Genomic DNA, 17766 nt, shown 5'->3' on the forward strand with positions numbered 1-17766 from the left:
TCTTCGGCATTGCATGTTACGAGTCACTGGATAGGGAAGGGAAAACCGCATGACACGAAGGCGTTGCATGGGGCCAGAGGATACTAACAGACCCGTGTAGAAGCATTCTCACGAACAGACTTAGACCATAAAGGAAACTCGGAGACTCTATTTCTGCCTTCCGGCTATAATGTATTACAGTTTAGCTCTAGAGTTGACTGGCTCAAACTCAAATCTTTCCCTGTCTTCATGCCTTTACTGCAAGACTGGTGGTAGCTGAGGCTTATTGGTACGGGTCAGCTGATAGAGAACTCCTATGACATGATCAAGAGGAAATGCTTCAAATATGACAGGTTACTTCCTTTCGAAGCCTCTACTAACCCTTCCTACTGCAGAGCGCTTGTTTCCGGACGAGAAGCTGAGATACAGAGCTTCCAAACAATGATGAGTCCATTAGCTCTTGTTGAGATCCTTATCTATGATGCGCATGGCTGCCAAGCACTCTTCATCGCGAAAGCGAGGAGCGATTATCTGGATCGCGCAAGGCGCTCCATCCCATGCATCGGGGTTATCTAGAGATTTGTGAGCACAAAGTATATCAAAGAAGTATCGCACAGCCTTACAGTCTGCTTCAAACTGCCCCTCAGCTTGCCGTGGGTTTGGATCCACAGCTTTCGAAGATTTGCCGAAGGGGATAATGCCAGCTGGGTACTATCGATGACCCTAAGTCAGCAGAGACCTGAAATAGAAGAATAAGATACTCACGTCGAGAAGGTTCCACATCATGGTATACACCGGCACTCCGTACGTATCATAAGGCACTGCTGTGGTGTTGCACCCTGGCGCAACGACCACGTCAAGATCACGGTCGCACCAGTGATGCTGCCAAGCTCGCGCAAAATCGTCACGGGCTATAGCAAGTGAATCGACTCTATGAGCGAGATCAAGTTCAGGGTCGACAGGGAACCCAGCTTTGCCGTAAGGATGAACGCCCAGTGCAACTGATTTCACTTTTGGCTCGCCGGTCACTTCCTCCTTTGACTCGTATCCAGAAGGTGCCAGACCATAAAACTGGCCGGCAAGTCTCCCTCCTAACCCAGGACTGCTAGCTTCATCTGCAGGTAAGAAGACGATATTATGGCCTGCCTGTACGAGTAGTGCAACTGCTTCATCCAAAGCTCGCTTCACCGGCGGCATCAACGGGTACTCTGGGTCTTCAGCAAGTACGCCCACTGTCAGCTTCTTGGTGTGGCCGAAGTCAATCTTCCTCCAATCAATATCTAGAGCAGTGGGGTCATATTTCCAGGGTCGTTTCCCAATAACCGTGCTCATGAATAGATCCAGATCTTCCATTGAGTTGGCCAAAGGGCCAGCGCAGGGGGTAATACCACCGGGAAATCTCATCTTAGTAAAAGGAGCAGGCACCTGGTTGCCGTACGGAACTCGACTGGAAGTCGGCTTGAATCCATATGTACCGCAGCACAGGGATGGGATCCGAATTGAGCCTGCAATATCGGTACCTACGCCGAGAGGCGAACCCCTGGAAGCCACCAAGGCTCCTTCGCCGCCGCTAGAACCACCAGCTGTGAGGCTTGTTTTGTGAGGATTGAGTGTCCTGCCAAAGATGTTGTTCTCCGAGTCAGCAGTCTGAGTAGATTAAGTCAGTATCTGTTACTTTGGGACAAGCTTTGATAAAGTGGCTGGTCTTGGGAAGGCCCACCATCAACGTCTGAGGAATGTTGGTCTTGCAGTAAAGAACAGCGCCCGCGTCCAACAACAACTGAACCAAAGCTGAGTTCTCCACTGACGGCTGGCGCGACACGCTCGCTGTATATCCAAGAGTAGCGTGATGTCCTTTCACTTGGAAAGAATCCTACACTTGTCAGTAAGTCATGTGATTTATCACTATGTAAGTGAACACTCGCCTTGAGACTGATCGGGAGCCCATGCAGCGGGCCGACGACCGTCTTATTATCCTGAAGATACTGGTCCAGCCATTTGGCTCTGTCTATTGCCTCCTGGAAGAAAACCTCGGTTAAGCAGGAGGTCTGTTCGTTAGTCAGTACCCCGCGATCCCCTCAGACACAGCTTAGAGCGCTTACTAGCTGCTGGGCCAAGGCCGCTCGCTTGCAGAACGCGACGGTCACAGCTTCAGAGGATAGGACATTTCCAGAAATCTTGCGAAGCAAGCTCGTCGCATTGTGGTGTTCTGTGATTGCGAATTCCTCGTCGGTTAACAACCCGGATCTCCGAATAGATTCAAGCAGAATCAGACGCCCTTCGCCATCAGTTCCAGCGCCGGACAGCTGAGAAAGGCGGTCTTGTGGCAATACCCATTCCCGCGGGATGGCTGCATCTCGTTTGTTGCGATGGCTCGCTGCTAGCTCTTGCCACGATGCCATGATAAAACAATGTATAGCAGAGTTGGATGGAAAGTGCGCACTGGAAGAGCAGGTATCATAAAATGGATGTCAGTGACAGCACCAACGGGACGGTGCCCGATTATATGGTTGGGAAGTCTGCCCAGGTTCTCTTCAAGCGGACTTCCGGCCCAAGTGCCGCAGTCGTTATCAATACTCCGACCCTTTCCCCACGCCTGTGGAGTGATCCAGCCGTCCATGAACCCCCCGAGGCGCAATTAGTGCCTTATTACAGTTAGTCTCTCAGCTGGTTACCGCCTCTAGCCACCTAACGTGGGCACCTCCCTAGGGTGCTTAGCCGGTGTGAACTACCCCACACGACTACAGACGCGTTATATATGATCACGGGCTCCTGTTTGCTAATGGAGGCCGTTATACAGCATTTGGCCAACTGTTTCATTCGCACTACCGACAGCTATTTTCTTCGGCGAGGACAATCAAGCATGGTTCCGAACATGGCTCTTGACAGTGCTTCTGGCGCGGTTTCTCCGGGCAATGCCTATTCGCCGACTGATGTGGCCGTTCCTCCCATGAGGCTTCCAAACCTTGAATTCGTCTATCGCATCGTCGCCAACATGGATCCTCAGAGTTGGCCTATCCCAAATGTTCAAAACACTAGCGTGTCCCGTGTTATACTCCCCATTCGAGGGGGCGTCGTGAACGGCCCAAGGATTAGAGGGAATATAATACCCAACAGCGGAGCTGATTGGCTAGAAAGAATTCATCCTGATAAAGTTCGTGCATCTTATCAACCGCGAAAAGGGCTTCACTGCTGATCTAAGTCTAATAAGGTCTTCTCGCGGCTTCATGCAATGTACACCCTTCAGACGGATGATGAATTCAATATTCTTGTCCAAGCTCACGGCATATTTCGCGATGGGCCCAATAAGAACTTCGCCCCAGCGCAGACAGAGATGACAGCCACACAGGATCAAGTTGAATACTTCACACATATTACCTTCGAGGCTCCTGGGGATAGCCCTTACGGGTGGATGAACGGCATCGTGGCAATAGGGGCAATGACAATGTTTGAAGGGAGACCAATTATCGACTGCTACCGTTTGACCAATTTCCCAGGTGTTGAAGCCAAGGAATTATAGCACTATCATTGCTTCAAGTATGAGTTAGTTGGAAGGGCCGGGAGAAAGGTCGTACGCTGCATCGAGACCAGAAGACATCGTCGTCGTGAACTTATTTTAAATACAGCGCAGCACGCTCGATCTTACACATTACTCTGCTTGAATCTGATCATTGTCATGGGATGGTGCTCCTGCGCGCTACGGAAGTGCACCGGCAGGGGGTTCTCAAGATTACAGTAGGTGGATTATGCAAAGATACACCAGCCCTAAGGTACCTGCTTGCAGCATAGCTCGGATGAAATGCCCCTGTCTAGTAGCATTAGTGCGATGCTCTAGGGTAGAAGAATTGTTCTTCTGTGAACCTAGAGAATCAATTCAAATGTCAGCACTAGGCTAGGCCCACTTTGCTATTTTTGGGTCACTGCCCCTTGTGATATACCCCCTGTTACTGTGCTTTGCCACGGCTGAGCCTGGCATCAAAACATAGCAAATTTCTCCAAGATGATCGATGAACAACTTGGAAATTCTATTCCTAGTCGAACAGACTAGGCAACGGCAAGATGGTGATGCGACTCCTCGACACGGCCACCTTTGAGATGGTCTCGGGCGAGCAGTCGACTTTCAAAGAGGAAGGATACGCGATACTATCGCACCGCTGGGTGGGTCGGGAGATCACCTTCGAGCAAATCCAGAGCCTCGCATCCCAGCTCAGAAGCGCACCGGTACAGCCCACGGCCCAGCTCGCGAAGATTCGCGGTGCCTGCGACAGGGCGCGCGAGCAGGGCCTGCAATGGATGTGGATCGACTCGTGCTGCATTAACAAAGCAAGCACGGTCGAGGAGTCCGAGTCGATCAATTCCATGTTTAAATGGTATCGCGATGCGAAACTATGCATCACGTATCTCAGCGACGTACGGTTTTCTACCGGCAACCCAAAGGGCGAGGTATTTAGAAGTGTCGATGGAACTACTGCATCCGTATGGTTTAGTCGTGGCTGGACACTGCAAGAGCTCCTTGCTCCCAAGGCGATGCAATTCTTCGACATGGACTGGCAGTACATGGGCACGAAGGCGGAACTGGCGGATATCCTAGCGCACATCACCCAGATCGATGTGAGATATCTTACGGGCGAGAAACACTTCGGCAACGCGTGCATTGCCAGCAAGATGAGCTGGATAGCATCGCGCACAACTGCGCGAGTGGAAGATCTCGCTTACAGCATGCTCGGAATCTTCAACGTCGTTATGACTCCGCGCTACGGCGAGGGGATGCGGGCCTTCATGAGACTGCAACAACTTCTCTTGTCGACACTCACGGACGAGTCCTTATTTGCTTGGAAGCTGCCCCAGTATCAGCCTCCTCAAGTCTTCACCGTACCAGCAGGCTGGGAAGCGGATGAATGGGGGCTGCTTGCCCCCACGCCTTCATGCTTCAAGGACTCCAATCGACTTACAACCATTGGCAAGCCGGTGCCTCGGGTCCATGGTGGGTTTTCAATGACGCAGCAAGGCCTTCAGGTTAGTATGAAAAGGCTTTCACAAGTATATCAAAGACTAAAACCCTTTAGGTCCCCATTTTCGACCCAGGCAAAGCCCGAACGTTGGGATGGCTAGTTTGTCCCCTGTGGATATTAGCCCCTTTGGTTCACTGGATTCTTGTCAGATCAGCGAGGGCAGAAGACATACTCTTTCCGCTAAATTGCTGGCGTGAAGACGCACAAGGAGGGCGAGCAGCCGTGCAACTCCGTTTACGAAGAACAGTGAAGAGGGGGGTTATCCTGAAGAGGATACATTGTCGCGACATTGAGTATACATATGAGACGCCCTCAACCTCGAGGGCCCAGAGAGCGGAACCACATATTGTCCTTCAGCCGCAACAAGGATATCTTGATTGAAGCCCTGAACTATGTCCCATTGCAGCAGTGGGGACCGTAACAGATTCAAGAAAGAAGTGGATCACATCCTTCACGAGGAGTAACCCTACAGAGAGAGAAATGCAAAATGATTGTGGCTTATGACCTTGTATTTTTGTTTTGAACAATTGATACCATTTTGCTCAAAGTTCGGCACATACCAGGATCTTGGAAACAGCTATGGGATACAATATAACGGCGTATACCGGGACACAATGACTGTCTATCTTCTCTGGGATGTCGACTCCTGGTTTTACTTCTGATGCAAGCATCTGCCAGGAGCTTGATCTCGGTAATAATAGAAATACCATCGCGTCATGATATTGTGAATCTCATTTCGAATACAGACTTACTCGATATAAGAGGCAATCTCAATGTAAGATCAAGCTGGTCTTCCTCTGAATGCTGATATGTTCTCAGCTACTGCTTGAATAATGAAAATCATTTGATAGTTTTATTCTAGTCGATTCTGGCGTCTAAGATAAGTGGCATCATCCCCGTACTGCCGCAGCTTTTCTGAGAGAGTTGAATCTCTCGAGACAGAGGCAAACCCAAAGCGACGCCAGAACGGGCCGGTGCCGTAAACGGAGACAAGATAGGTCGCCGGATAGCATTCAGCAACCACGAGGAGCTTGGCGATGCACGCCGACGCATATCCACCTCCACGAAACTTGTCTAGGATAGCGAGGTCATGAATGTAGTAGGAATCTGCATCTGGAGCGATGTCTCCAAGTATGCTGTTCAGTGCAGGGGGTTGATTGTGACGGATGGGGTGAGAGATGGCGTAACCACAGATCTCAGTGCTGTTCACAAGCGCCAAGCAGCCCTCCGGGAAGAGCTGGATGCGCTCCGCAAAGACACACTCGCGTTCGGGCAAACCTGGATGGACGTCGCTAGCCACACGCATCACGTCCTTGAGGTCGCTTAGGCGCAATTGGCGCCAGGTACACATTGTTTGGCTGCTGTGACAGAATAGCGGAAGGGTGATTGATCATTGATCTGGGAACAGTTCACGTTGTCCCCTGATGTTTTGACTGGGCATACCAAGTCTTGAGATATACCGCATAGGGGAGTTCCGCGAAGTCAAATTGTGTAACCGACTGTTGAGCTATGGCCCAGGTCAGCGCTTTGCGGTGGACGTAGCTACGCAGGTGTGTAGTCTATTACCAGGTGACGTTGTGGCTGGCTTGGCCTCGACTTTCCGATCGACGCTCTTGATTGGTTGATTAGATTCTGCCTGCTTTCCGAGTGACCCATAGTTAAATGCCAGAACCAGAATTGGTGGCGTTTGGTAGTGGGGGAAGGCGGCTTCCTTTGGTGGAGCCTCGGCTTACTATATATGAATCTGACATTATCGCATGATTTCCCGCATTCTTTCCAACGACTTCGCAAAAGGAGCAAACCGAGAACAATTTGAGTACGACTCACCATTGTCGCCACCATTAGTCCATTATGCCTCCGTCAGCCGATTTCATTCCTCCTTCGTTTACATGGAGTCTATGGCAGAGCCTGAAAGGCACGTATACGCCGAAGGTAACAGTGCCGGACGCCGATCTACGCGGCAAATGGGTCCTGATAACGGGGTCGAACAATGGAATTGGACGTGAGGCTGCGATCCGTTTTGCACGATCAGGCGCCAACCTGGTGCTGGCTTGTCGACAACCGCCATCACACGAAACCCACCCTGAACAAGTTGTCGAGGAGTGCAGGGCGGCAGGAGGAGGACACGCAGAGGATCAGATTGTCGAATGGTGGGAATGCGATATGGCGGACCTCTCCTCCGTCCAGACTCTGGCCCAAAGATGGAACGATACTGGCAGACCGCTGGATATTCTGGCCAATAACGCCGGCATTCCCTCGACGAACCGGCATACTGCCACTTCAAAGGATGGATTCGAGCTTTGCCATCAAGTCAACTTTCTTTCACATACGCTGCTGACGCTGAGTGTACTGCCCTCTATCGCGAAGGCGCCTAGCCCGCGTATCGTATGTACCACATCTTGCTTGCACTACTTAGGGGTGTACAACCTGTCCAACGCCAACACCGGGGTCGATGCCTACGCCAACAACAAGTTGTACTTCCAGATTTGGCTTACTGAACTGCAAGTTCGTCTCCTTCAACATCCCGACTACGCGCACATTGTTGTCCATGGCGTTCATCCAGGATATGTGAACAGCGGTATCTGGGCGCGGGCCCAAGGGCTCAGCCTGGCTGCTTTCATGTCCGATCCTATTTTTTGGATATCGAAGATTCTGGTGGCGTGGGTAGGCATTGACCCCCACCAAGGGTCATTGGCCATATACAATGCTGCTACCAGTCATGAGTGCGGCATGCAATCAGATGGTGCGGACGAGTTCAGGGGCGGGGCCAAGTACTTCAATCTCACGTCTGAGAATGAACCAAGCCCTTACACAAGGGATGCCGCTTCTCGAAAAGATGTTTGGGAGTTCATCGTGGGGGAGTTGGGATTGGGTAAGAAGTTTCATATTACCCCAGAACTTGAAAGAATGGTTCTGGATTGAGACAGATCGCAGAGTATGGAGATCGTGCTACGATTCTCGTGTCATAATTATGGCATTCTGGATGGATAGTCAAAGCTTGTCTCATGATTTAAACCTAACAAAAGTATTGATATGAGGACATGGCGAAATTAGGTTGGCTACAATCTCAATAGAGGGTTTCGTGTTATTTTCACGAGATCCGGTACTGAAGCGCTTCAAGCATTAGGTGCGTAAGCAACTGGACGAAGTCTCACATTTCGCGCTGCATCCCCCAATTGTCCACCTTCAGCGGATGCAGTGTGAAATACGGTGCTAGAACTAGCAGAAACGCTTTGTTGTATGGCCCCAGATGTGTGTGCGGTTTCATCTCTTGATCTGATGGTTCCCTGATGAGCCTGAAGGAGCCCTATCTTCTGGATAAGCCACGGCCAGAGGTTGACTATTACAGTTAGCTTCATACAGCCTTAAGAAGAATGAAACTCGAACTTTACTCACAGTAGCCGCCGCATGCAAGTATACCCAGCCATAATGCGAGCTCAGAGCCATAGATGACCATCCCCAATATGTCCAGTTCAGACTCAAAGAAGATAGATATCAGCGACGTCAGGTCGCCCAGTGCATCGATGGCAACGAAGATGAACGAAATGCCCCTGACGGTCCTTTCCTTGTATATGTCCCAATAATGCCTCAAGACTCCAGCCGAGAGGAGACATGCAGACAGAACAGCCATGAGTGTGACTGGCCACTGAAGTTGTTGCTTCTTTGCGATGAACAGCGCGAAAACAAGTCCGAGCTCAATACCACCCATGGTCAAAGCCACTGGTACAATGACCGCTGTGCACTTTACCCACGACCACTTTCTCCCATAGTACTGACACTGAAGCCAGGTAAGTAGACTTAGCACGGTCAAGATCTGAGGCTGAATTTTCAATGCAATGTGAAAGTTTTGCACTATGTTGTAGACGCCTAGGGGTATTCCTGCACTGGCCCAGAGCAGCATCATGGTTGGTTGGAGACCGGTTGTGTCATGCTTGCGGTAATTGATGATAATTTGGGGGATCAGCTGTTCTGGAGTGAATAAATAGGTTTCAGATTTGGCGAACACTGGCATACCTGCACTGACCAACATATTGCACCTGCTATACCCAGCGTGGCGGCTGCAGCAGGGACATCCATTATTGTCACAGCGACCGGCAGCGGCACTCGAAAGCAGCGTCTACTAGAGCTTGTATCTGGCCAGAGTGCGTATCGTGCCTCACGATTGTTGATTCCCCAAAGAATTGCGTTAAAGACAGCAGCGGTGTTTGGAGATGGGCTGTCATTGTTTGAAGGTTTGTAGGGCTATCCGTATTTGAGAGGATTAAGCGATCTTCGTCGAAATTTCAAGCGATTGTGTCATTCCCTCGGCATGATTGGTCAATTAGTTCCAGCGACCCACTCACTTCGACACTAGGGCCAAGCTTTCACATTTCTACGAATCGAAGGTCAAGCGCAATGTGTATAAACCATTTTATTCAAACTCCTAGCTAAAAGATTCCTCCAATGCTCAAAACCAAGTACCGATGCCAACCCAAATGAGAGAGATAGGAGAAGTAAATGCTGCAGACCCCTGACCGTAACCAAACGCCCTTCTAGACCTCTCCAGATGACGAAGCTCCATTTTAACAGGCGAAGTTGCAGACAATCTCACGGTTGCGGGACTCGCCAGTGCCGTCGACCCAGTTGCCGACCTTGCATCGGTCGTCGCTCGACTGCCAGAAGACACCGAGGAACCAGAAAGAAACCTTGTTGTCGTTGGGAATGACGACGAGTCCGCTGGAGAACAGGTTGCCACCGAGCCAGCTGAAGGGGGTCCAGTCACCGACAGAGACTCTGGTCTGGTGGCCAATGACGTTTCCGGCAGCGTTCTTGACGTCGAACTCGAGGGCGAAGCGGTTGCGGTCGCTGTTCGTGGTCTTGTCCTGATCCCACTGAGTCAGGCTGATGCTGCACTGCTCATTGGCGCGCTTGGTGCCGGGCTGCTTGTAGATGGTCTCCTTGTGGCTGGCGTCGTTCGCGTTCAAGCGGATGACCTCAGTCACTCCGGCGCCCTTAGGAAGACCGGGCCACTCCTGCTGGTCCCAGATGGTACCAGCGTCCCAGTTGAGGCCATCTCCCTCAGGCAGAAACACGTAGACAACACCCGAGCAGGACTGTGCCAGTGCAAGGGAGGCCTGAGCGAAGAACTGCTTGGGAGTTCCGTTGAAACGCTTCAGGTTCTTGATGAAGTTTCTGTCCGTCCAGCGCTCGTCCAGAATCTTGTAGCCCCTAAGGTAGTCCCGCTCGTCGCGCAGCTTCTTGACCTTGCCCTCACTGCCAGCGCCTAGGCCGGAGTAGAACACACAAGTGTTCTCATCGATGTGCTCCATTTGGGCCTTGAACTCTCCAAGGCCAGGCATAGGCTGCTTGGGCTTGGGCGGTGCGCGAACCTCCAACACATCCTCGTGGCCGTCGACCGTGGTTGCGCCTCCCAGAGAAGAGAAGAGGAGGGCAGCGTTGAGAAGAACTGTCGAAAGCTGCATGATGGCGAATGTAATAGAGATTGGTATGTTATTGTTGGTTGAAGTGGTAATGAAGATTTAATGTTGAGGCAACGCTTGGAAAGGCGCGGAAGGAGAAGAGTGCTAGCTGAGGAAGGCTGTTGTAGTGCTGATTGTGATGCTGATGATGGTTTTTTTCAGAAGATAATGTCGATTGGATGTTGCCTCTTTATATCAATTGCCTGGACGATGATCGTACATTGATGCCCATGTCAAAAGTCTGAGCACATTTGCACGTTCAGGGCGATGCCATGTTTGTATTACTATTCCTATATCACGGCGCCTGGGGTTAAGCGAAGGATGATTACTATAGCCCGCCCCACAGAAATGCTGACACTTGGCACAGTCACACAACGCAGGCTTTATGGCAGTATCAACACCTCTCCCGACTCTCTATATCACCAATCAGGTTCAATTTAAAGTATTTTTTTCATTGTGGACTCATTTTCCAAAACAAAAATGTTGCGCGCATATCTGCAATACCTCAAGCAATTGCAGAGTTCGTCCTGTCGGCTTCTATTTTTAGCGTCAGCCCGCCGTGGAGCCCGTCGTGGAGCCCACGGCGTCTGGGCTGGGCCCACTGCGACACCGCCCATGTACAGCCCCCGCATCCTTGTGTGTCGCCCCAAATTGAATGCGACCTTAAGTATTCAACGCCGCGCCATCAGGCTTTTCCAAAAGCGCAAGACCACTATTCAACATACTCCTAAGAATCCAAACACCACGCGTACGTCTTCAAGTCACTTGCACCTATTCTATCTTCCATCGGGTCTTCACTATCTTTGTACACTCGTTGGAAAGCCAAACTCCCACCACGGCCCAATGGCGACGACCGACGCGCTCTTGTCAGCCGTCGAGGCGAACAACCTGGACGAGCTGAAGAGCCTTCTAGAACAACTAGATGGTCCGCTGAGCAACAACGTTACCCTACATGAAGTGCTTGACAAGGCCGTGGAGTTGGGTCGATTCGAGATTGCTGAAGAGCTTTTCAAACGTGGGGTGACTTGGGGAGATGCCACAATAGAATCCGTGGTGGCAGGAGGCAATGAGGCCAACGGCTGGAACACCAAAGCCATTGACTTGGCCCTAGCCTACGGCTGGGATATCAACACTCATTATGACCATGTCGGAAGTCCTCTCGTGTAAGTCTGTCACATGCACTTTGATTCTTTGACGCGCTGGTGTATATGCACCTATCTTTAGTCCTGACTTGAAAATCCAGCCATTGCGCTTCGATGGGCGAGAACAGCGCTGCCATCATCTCACATCTCCTTTCTAAAGGTGCTGATCCCAATGGAACAACTCAAATGAGTTTGAATCCGCTGGAATGGGCTTGCCAGCATGGTGATCTTGACGTGGTCAAAGTTCTGCTTGCGCACGGTGCAAGAGCGCAAGACACATGGGCACTTCGAGAGGCTTCGGAGGCTGGAAAGCTTGAGATCATGAAGCTGTTAGTCTCTCGCGGGGCTGACATCAATGGTCGCCCGGACGACACTTATGTAACACCTTGCTATCTAGAGGATGATAGCTGGGGCTGGCCCCTTCATGGTGCAGTTGGGTCCGGCAGTGCGGAATGTGTCAAGTTCCTCCTAGACAACGGAGCGTTAACCGATGGAAAGAATCCAAAAGGGTTAACACCGTTGGATCTTGCGAGGAAAAGGGGAAACGAGGAGATTATTAGGTTGTTAGAGAAGAAATCATAGTTTGTCAACCATGAGGTGCTACCTTTAATCGTAATTGCTATAGCATTATCAACTTGTCAACCCGAAAATAACAGTGCAAGGGAATTAGAATGATGAGTAAAAAAGTTTAGACCAATGACTCGTGTGTGTAATAGGAATAGATGATGTTGGTATCGACGAGAGGTCTGAGCCCGATTTGTGCTCACCGAAGCTCAGAATATGGAGAAGGGCGGCGATGAGCATGTAAGCCGATTTTGGCAAGTGTCATTTTGCAATAAACTCCAATCACGTTTCTATTCTCTTAAGAAGTGATCCATCAGTACGTGTTTCTTTGAGTTTTGTGTTTGTTGTTGATTGGACACTGGAGCCACTCTATGCGGATGTCCAGCAAAAGTGGAAGCTGGCCAACGTACGAAAACTCGAATGCAAAATCACTCTACCGAATATTGAGGACGCAAATGACTTCGCCTATCTGAAATTCACAAACGACTTTACCTAATTGGCCTTGATGGCAGGAATTTTGACTACGGCCAGGTGTCCGAGGATTTACCCAGGGGCATGTACATATAATTGCCTTCGTAGCTGCCCAACACTTAGGGAGGCAAGATTCAGTCTTCACAATATTTACTCCATATTGTGTGCTCTTGATTGCACCTGGCCTACGGTGAGCACGACTTTTGGCCAGTCTAAGTCTGTCGATTGCATGGCTTGACTTTGACTTGCGCCGGGAGATGTTGACTCTCAGTGGCGAGAGAATCCTGCATCGGCAGGCGCATCATTGATGTAGCTGATATACGCCGTCCGAAAGCCTGGCTCTACGCCTTTCTTGGGTCGCTTCATCGTAAACTTCGAATCTACAATCCTTGCCTCGACTCCATCCGCGTCCCAGCCATCCTCCTCGTCCTCGTCCTCCTCCCCCAAGGCTGAATTTTCCAATGGAATCATTGCTTTAGAACTCGAGTTGCCATGAAGCTTCTCTTCTTCGTTGGACACGATGGTGAAGTCGATATCAATCTTTGTCGGCTTATTCTTGCCTTTCTTCTCCTTCTTATTCGGCCGAGATGACTCTGATGTATTAGATTCGTGGCTCAGCGTTTCCTCGCTAGCCTGGTTGGCCAAGTGATCATTAAGAGGTATGCTTTGTCCTTTACCATATCTTTCACTATCTTCGCAACGTGCAGTCGGAAGAAAAGGCTTCTTAGTGCCAGCTGGCGGCTGGAAAGATATCCCTGGTGTCATGGGAGCTGCGGCAGGGTTTTGTGCTTGGCGGATCTTCACGGCCGTGGTGAATCAGTAGGTGATTCCGCAAAGGTCGGGTGATCGAAGCACCGTCCAAAAATGGTTGCGCTCTCACTCGGAAGCCCTCTTATAGTTCTTTAGTAGGCACTGCATTCTCGAGGAAATTGAAGCAAGCCCCAAACAGTTCATTGTGTTCTAGTGGTGTTTATCCACACAGGCCCAATCAGCTTTGTGCATAGCTTTCTCTGTCTTTGTCACCAATCACTATAGGTCATGTAACAAGTAGCTGCATGGAACCGCGCGGCCTTGCGTTGTTTGGCTTAGGTAAAGGCGTAGGTCACCAAAGTACTAGGTACTACAACTTGGTTCACCGTGCCTCGCAGAATCTTGTCGTTGGTAGCAAACAACCAGAGCCTAAAGGCATGTCTCACAAACCCCCCAAATTGTTATTGTAGAATGCAGGCCTATCCTCACATTCATGCCTGCCTTTGAATCTGCTAAATATCTCACCTCTGCAAAAACATGGTTCTTACACCCCAATGCTATGCATCACTGCGGTCGAATACTTGGACCCCAAGAGAGCCCACTCCAGATGTCTGGAGGCGACTCATCGCCTCAGTGGGTCTGTAGCGATAATGTGTTGGTCCTGAGGCAAAAGGTCAAGTGTTTGGACGCTCTTGTTGTGAGTGCAAAGGATCGATGTAACGCCTGCATACCTGATGTCCCCGGGGAATCAGGTACCTGTGTCCTCGCGTCTCGCTTTTTGATTCAAGTTCAGCGGAGCAATTCAATCCGCCGAGGCGGCGCAGCTTGGTGCATGTGCGCTATGCCTTTGCTTCTTCACGCTCAATCACAGCCGTCCTTAGCGCATTCCGCCAACTCGGATATAAGGCGAATTATGCCCGCGTTCAAACAGCGCTCTCCCCCAGCTTCAGTAGATCCCGCTCATTCCGCCATCAATAAACACCGACTACCGAAAAGACGCGATCAGCAACATGAAGCTCATAGTCACAGGTGCGACCGGATTCGTGGGCTCGGAGGTCATTCGCCAGGCTCTGCGAAATGCGAGAGTCAGCTCCATGGTGGCTGTAGCGCGGAAACCGGTCAGCCTCGACGGCGCCGTTGACACATCAAAGTTGAAGACCATCGTCATCAAGGACTATGCAGAGTACTCGGATGAGGCGAAAGACGATTTCGCTGATGCAGATGCTTGTATCTGGTAGAGTTTGCCAGGAGAATTCGTTGTAGTATGGCCGTTGACTGACCTGCTTCGCCTGTTAGGACCGTCGCTATCACACCTTCAAAGTCCAAGAAGCAAGATCCTCTTGAGGTGAAGCGCGTGTGCCAAGAAAGTACTATTGCAGGTTTGAAGGCCATGCACGATGCTGGTCCTGCCAATCCATTCCGCTTCCTCTACATGAGTGGTGTAGCCGCAGAACGCGATCAAAGCAAGACCCCGACCTTTATGCCCGAGTACACCAAGATGCGGGTGAGTCTTCATCTTTTTACTGGCCATCATTGGAATCAGTACAGATTCCACCAGTAAACTCGGATTCTAACTCAAGATTAGGGCGAGACCGAAAACCAAGTTCTCGCCTTTGCTGCTAGGCACAAGGATGAAGGCTTCGAGGCTTCGGTCGCCAAACCGGGTCTAATCACTGATGGCTCCTGGTACAAAGCGGCCGTCAGTTTCGCGCTCAAGTACACAAACATCGTACCAAGTGTTAGCGTCGAGGAAGTCGCGGCCGCGATGTTACAACAAGTCGTGGATGGGTTCGAGAAGGATCCCTTGGAAAACGCAGATTTGATCCGGCTTGGGAAGGCTGCGATGCAACAGCAAGTGAAATCATAACTGTAGCGACTTAATTCGCACTATCATAACAGAGACTCCGCCCCTAAGATAGCCGTAGGAAGCAGCGTTCTGAATCGGGTTGATACAGATCGTTCAGCAATACGGGATATGAGGTGTTTGAATGTTCATTATCCCCTCTCAACTCCTTTCAATATAACAAGATGCAACACTTATGGGCGCTCCCCCCTGATGAAGAGATCCCTCCAAAACCAACCCCGCCGAGCGATATTTTGCAGGAATGGGGGACCCTGGTCGTAGACTGGCGCGTCTGGATGGTGTTGCAAACGCCGGGCTGCACCTCTAACTTGTTCTAAGTGTCGGAAACCTGCCAGGATTCCAGACCTCCGTCTCGGCCCTGAGGCATTCCCATTCGGCGGCAGCCAAACCCGGCCGCGATTCAGCTCGATGATACGGTTTGGGTAAAAGTCCTCGGGACGGTGCTGGTAGAACCATGGCATGAATCGTGTCTCATGCTCTGGTAGTGGATTGTGGAGCTTGCAGCCAGCCGAGACATATTTCCTGCTCATATCAAACCAGTCTTCTGGTGTGCACGGGTCTCCACCGGGCTCCTGGCTAGCATGGAGACACCAATCGATATGCTTGATTGTCTCTGAGAGACCGCACGTAGGACAGGTCCAGCGAATACGAGTTGTGTGACACATGTTGCCGCTAACTTGTCGACGTTCGCTTTAGGTATTTGCACTTTCCAATGCATTCCTGGAGTTCAAAAATAGATTGCGGTAGTGATCTTGGTTGATGAATTGGCATATTCGCAGAGGATCTTCAAATGAGGAACATTAACAGGAGCCATGTGGACTTGAGTTAGTGAATAGAGAATGGAGACAGTCGTTGCAACACAAGAGTCACATTATGAGCACGGGTTTCTCTTATGGCAATTCATATTTTTCCAGCAGTCTACATTGACGGACATCAGGTCCCCTGATCCTCAATTCTGAGATTATCATTTTGACGTGCGAGTTGATGTGCTCGAGCCTATTTATACAGCATGCTTATCAGAGATCAAGCATACTCGCGAAACGTAGCACCTAAGTTACCGTCTATAGTCTTTTGACCAATGAGTTCCATCGCACACCATCGCGAAACTCGTCAGCAGCAGCCTATGCTCCCTTTCTCGATTAGATTCAATAAGGCATCGGATCACCTTCGTCGGGGCACTCAAAGCCACCGCGTCCATAGCAGCTAAGGAAGCCAAAGTCGGAGTCCAGCACACCTACCAAGTGTCCCCGCATTAGCTAAAACACAAACGGTCTCCTAAGTCAGCAGCCAGGAATTTCCATAGCTCACGAGTAAAGTAGGCATGGTGTCTTGAGAACTGTGTAACTGTTTCAACTTACCATCTAGGTCAAATTTGGCCCACGTATCCGTGGCATTGGGCTGTGCAGGGTGTTTACAGCCATAGCATTTTCCAACCGTGCTGGTGTCCATGACACAATTCTTAGCATCACATGACTCGAAGGCCCGTCCTAGTTGTCTCTTGACGATCTGCGTGTCGCCTGTCAACGTGAAGCACCTATATGATCGTTGACTGTCATTAGTAGTATATCCCAGGTGTTCGGCCTTCTATAGTGACACCGAATCTGGCTACGCCAACACAATGGCGGTTGCGTGAAGCCTTCTCAGACTGCGGCGCCGGCTATCCAGAAGTAAATGTGCTCGACATACAGGCTCAGGTCAATGTAGGAACAGCGGAAGCCGTTAGGTGCTCCGTACAAACCCTTGCACTCGGCACGGGCGAACAGACGGTTGATCGTCTTTTTGGCGTCGTTCGGGTCTCCTTTCTTGGACGCCTCAAGATTGAAGTTCTTGCAGCGCTGAATGACATTCTTCTGGTGGTAGTTGGGGTGGGTGCCATTTTTAGCCTCGCCAGCTCCGTTACGTTGGCTACGCCCCAAATCTCGAGCTGCGCGGCGATGTCTTGGTTGGCCGTCGGCATATTTGCCGTGGCGCAACTCACACCTGTCAAGGCCAACAGGAAGAGACGGAGAACCTTGAATGGCTGCATTGTGATGCACGGATGTTGCTGGTCTCAAAGACAGCAATTTGTTTGATGGGAACAATCAACAACTTCTCAAACTGCAGCAGCGGACGGTTATTCGGTGATGCAAAGTCTAAGAGTGGTTCAAAGGCCTGAATGTGACCTACGAGAAGAAATAGAAATTGTGAACGTCGTAACCTACAGGAAATGGCTCGCAAATTCACTGTTCTCAAAGTCAAGTTGGCCGCGCAATCTCATAGCTGGTAAATTTAGCAAGTGAATGCTTGTTGATGGTACCACGCAGTTGATCGAGTTCAGATGACCCGGTTCGCTGTTTAGTTCTATCGGTTGTTGAGCACTCGCAGTTACACATAGCTTTCTTCAAGAACAATAAAGATAGCCTGCGTTGGACCAAGGATACATGTCATCGACATTTTGCTTCAGGTTCACCCGATCTAGCTCTACCCTAGACAATGGACGTGGTCAACACGAGCCCTTTTGATCGTGCCCTGTGATTGATCCAGAG

The 17766-nt window shown here is 50.5% G+C and overlaps 9 protein-coding genes across 9 annotated transcripts; 4 read left to right on the forward strand and 5 right to left on the reverse strand.

Moving 5' to 3' along the window:
- Nucleotides 1–432: 432 nt before the first annotated feature.
- Nucleotides 433–2381, reverse strand: JN550_005903 (uncharacterized protein; the record flags this gene model as incomplete). The annotated part of the gene is made up of 6 exons (XM_049317582.1): nucleotides 433–551; nucleotides 603–690; nucleotides 745–1626; nucleotides 1700–1806; nucleotides 1886–2027; nucleotides 2082–2381. 6 exons carry the CDS (start codon nucleotides 2379–2381, stop codon nucleotides 433–435), a joined length of 1638 nt encoding a protein of 545 aa, XP_049172146.1.
- A 1657-nt stretch (nucleotides 2382–4038) lies between these two features.
- JN550_005904 (uncharacterized protein) lies at nucleotides 4039–5241 on the forward strand (the record flags this gene model as incomplete). The annotated part of the gene is made up of 3 exons (XM_049317583.1): nucleotides 4039–4995; nucleotides 5046–5135; nucleotides 5191–5241. The coding sequence occupies 3 exons, from the start codon at nucleotides 4039–4041 to the stop codon at nucleotides 5239–5241; spliced, it is 1098 nt and encodes a 365-aa protein (XP_049172147.1).
- A 603-nt stretch (nucleotides 5242–5844) lies between these two features.
- JN550_005905 (uncharacterized protein) lies at nucleotides 5845–6342 on the reverse strand (the record flags this gene model as incomplete). Its single annotated transcript, XM_049317584.1, has 1 exon — nucleotides 5845–6342. One exon carries the CDS (start codon nucleotides 6340–6342, stop codon nucleotides 5845–5847), a length of 498 nt encoding a protein of 165 aa, XP_049172148.1.
- Nucleotides 6343–6842: 500 nt separating this feature from the next.
- JN550_005906 (uncharacterized protein) lies at nucleotides 6843–7913 on the forward strand (the record flags this gene model as incomplete). The annotated part of the gene is made up of 1 exon (XM_049317585.1): nucleotides 6843–7913. The coding sequence occupies one exon, from the start codon at nucleotides 6843–6845 to the stop codon at nucleotides 7911–7913; it is 1071 nt and encodes a 356-aa protein (XP_049172149.1).
- Nucleotides 7914–8379: 466 nt separating this feature from the next.
- JN550_005907 (uncharacterized protein) lies at nucleotides 8380–9021 on the reverse strand (the record flags this gene model as incomplete). The annotated part of the gene is made up of 1 exon (XM_049317586.1): nucleotides 8380–9021. One exon carries the CDS (start codon nucleotides 9019–9021, stop codon nucleotides 8380–8382), a length of 642 nt encoding a protein of 213 aa, XP_049172150.1.
- Nucleotides 9022–9553: 532 nt separating this feature from the next.
- Nucleotides 9554–10453, reverse strand: JN550_005908 (uncharacterized protein; the record flags this gene model as incomplete). Its single annotated transcript, XM_049317587.1, has 1 exon — nucleotides 9554–10453. The coding sequence occupies one exon, from the start codon at nucleotides 10451–10453 to the stop codon at nucleotides 9554–9556; it is 900 nt and encodes a 299-aa protein (XP_049172151.1).
- Nucleotides 10454–10930: 477 nt separating this feature from the next.
- JN550_005909 (uncharacterized protein) lies at nucleotides 10931–12174 on the forward strand (the record flags this gene model as incomplete). The annotated part of the gene is made up of 2 exons (XM_049317588.1): nucleotides 10931–11613; nucleotides 11694–12174. The coding sequence occupies 2 exons, from the start codon at nucleotides 10931–10933 to the stop codon at nucleotides 12172–12174; spliced, it is 1164 nt and encodes a 387-aa protein (XP_049172152.1).
- A 2213-nt stretch (nucleotides 12175–14387) lies between these two features.
- JN550_005910 (uncharacterized protein) lies at nucleotides 14388–15244 on the forward strand (the record flags this gene model as incomplete). Its single annotated transcript, XM_049317589.1, has 3 exons — nucleotides 14388–14495; nucleotides 14699–14881; nucleotides 14963–15244. The coding sequence occupies 3 exons, from the start codon at nucleotides 14388–14390 to the stop codon at nucleotides 15242–15244; spliced, it is 573 nt and encodes a 190-aa protein (XP_049172153.1).
- Nucleotides 15245–16386: 1142 nt separating this feature from the next.
- On the reverse strand, nucleotides 16387–17267 carry JN550_005911 (uncharacterized protein; the record flags this gene model as incomplete). Its single annotated transcript, XM_049317591.1, has 4 exons — nucleotides 16387–16475; nucleotides 16600–16775; nucleotides 16928–17165; nucleotides 17222–17267. 4 exons carry the CDS (start codon nucleotides 17265–17267, stop codon nucleotides 16387–16389), a joined length of 549 nt encoding a protein of 182 aa, XP_049172154.1.
- Between the last annotated feature and the right edge of the window lie 499 nt (nucleotides 17268–17766).

The sequence above is a fragment of the Neoarthrinium moseri genome (genome assembly GCF_022829205.1).
Source record: "Neoarthrinium moseri strain CBS 164.80 chromosome Unknown scaffold19_Wmoseri_CBS_16480, whole genome shotgun sequence".
NCBI lineage: Eukaryota > Fungi > Ascomycota > Sordariomycetes > Amphisphaeriales > Apiosporaceae > Neoarthrinium > Neoarthrinium moseri.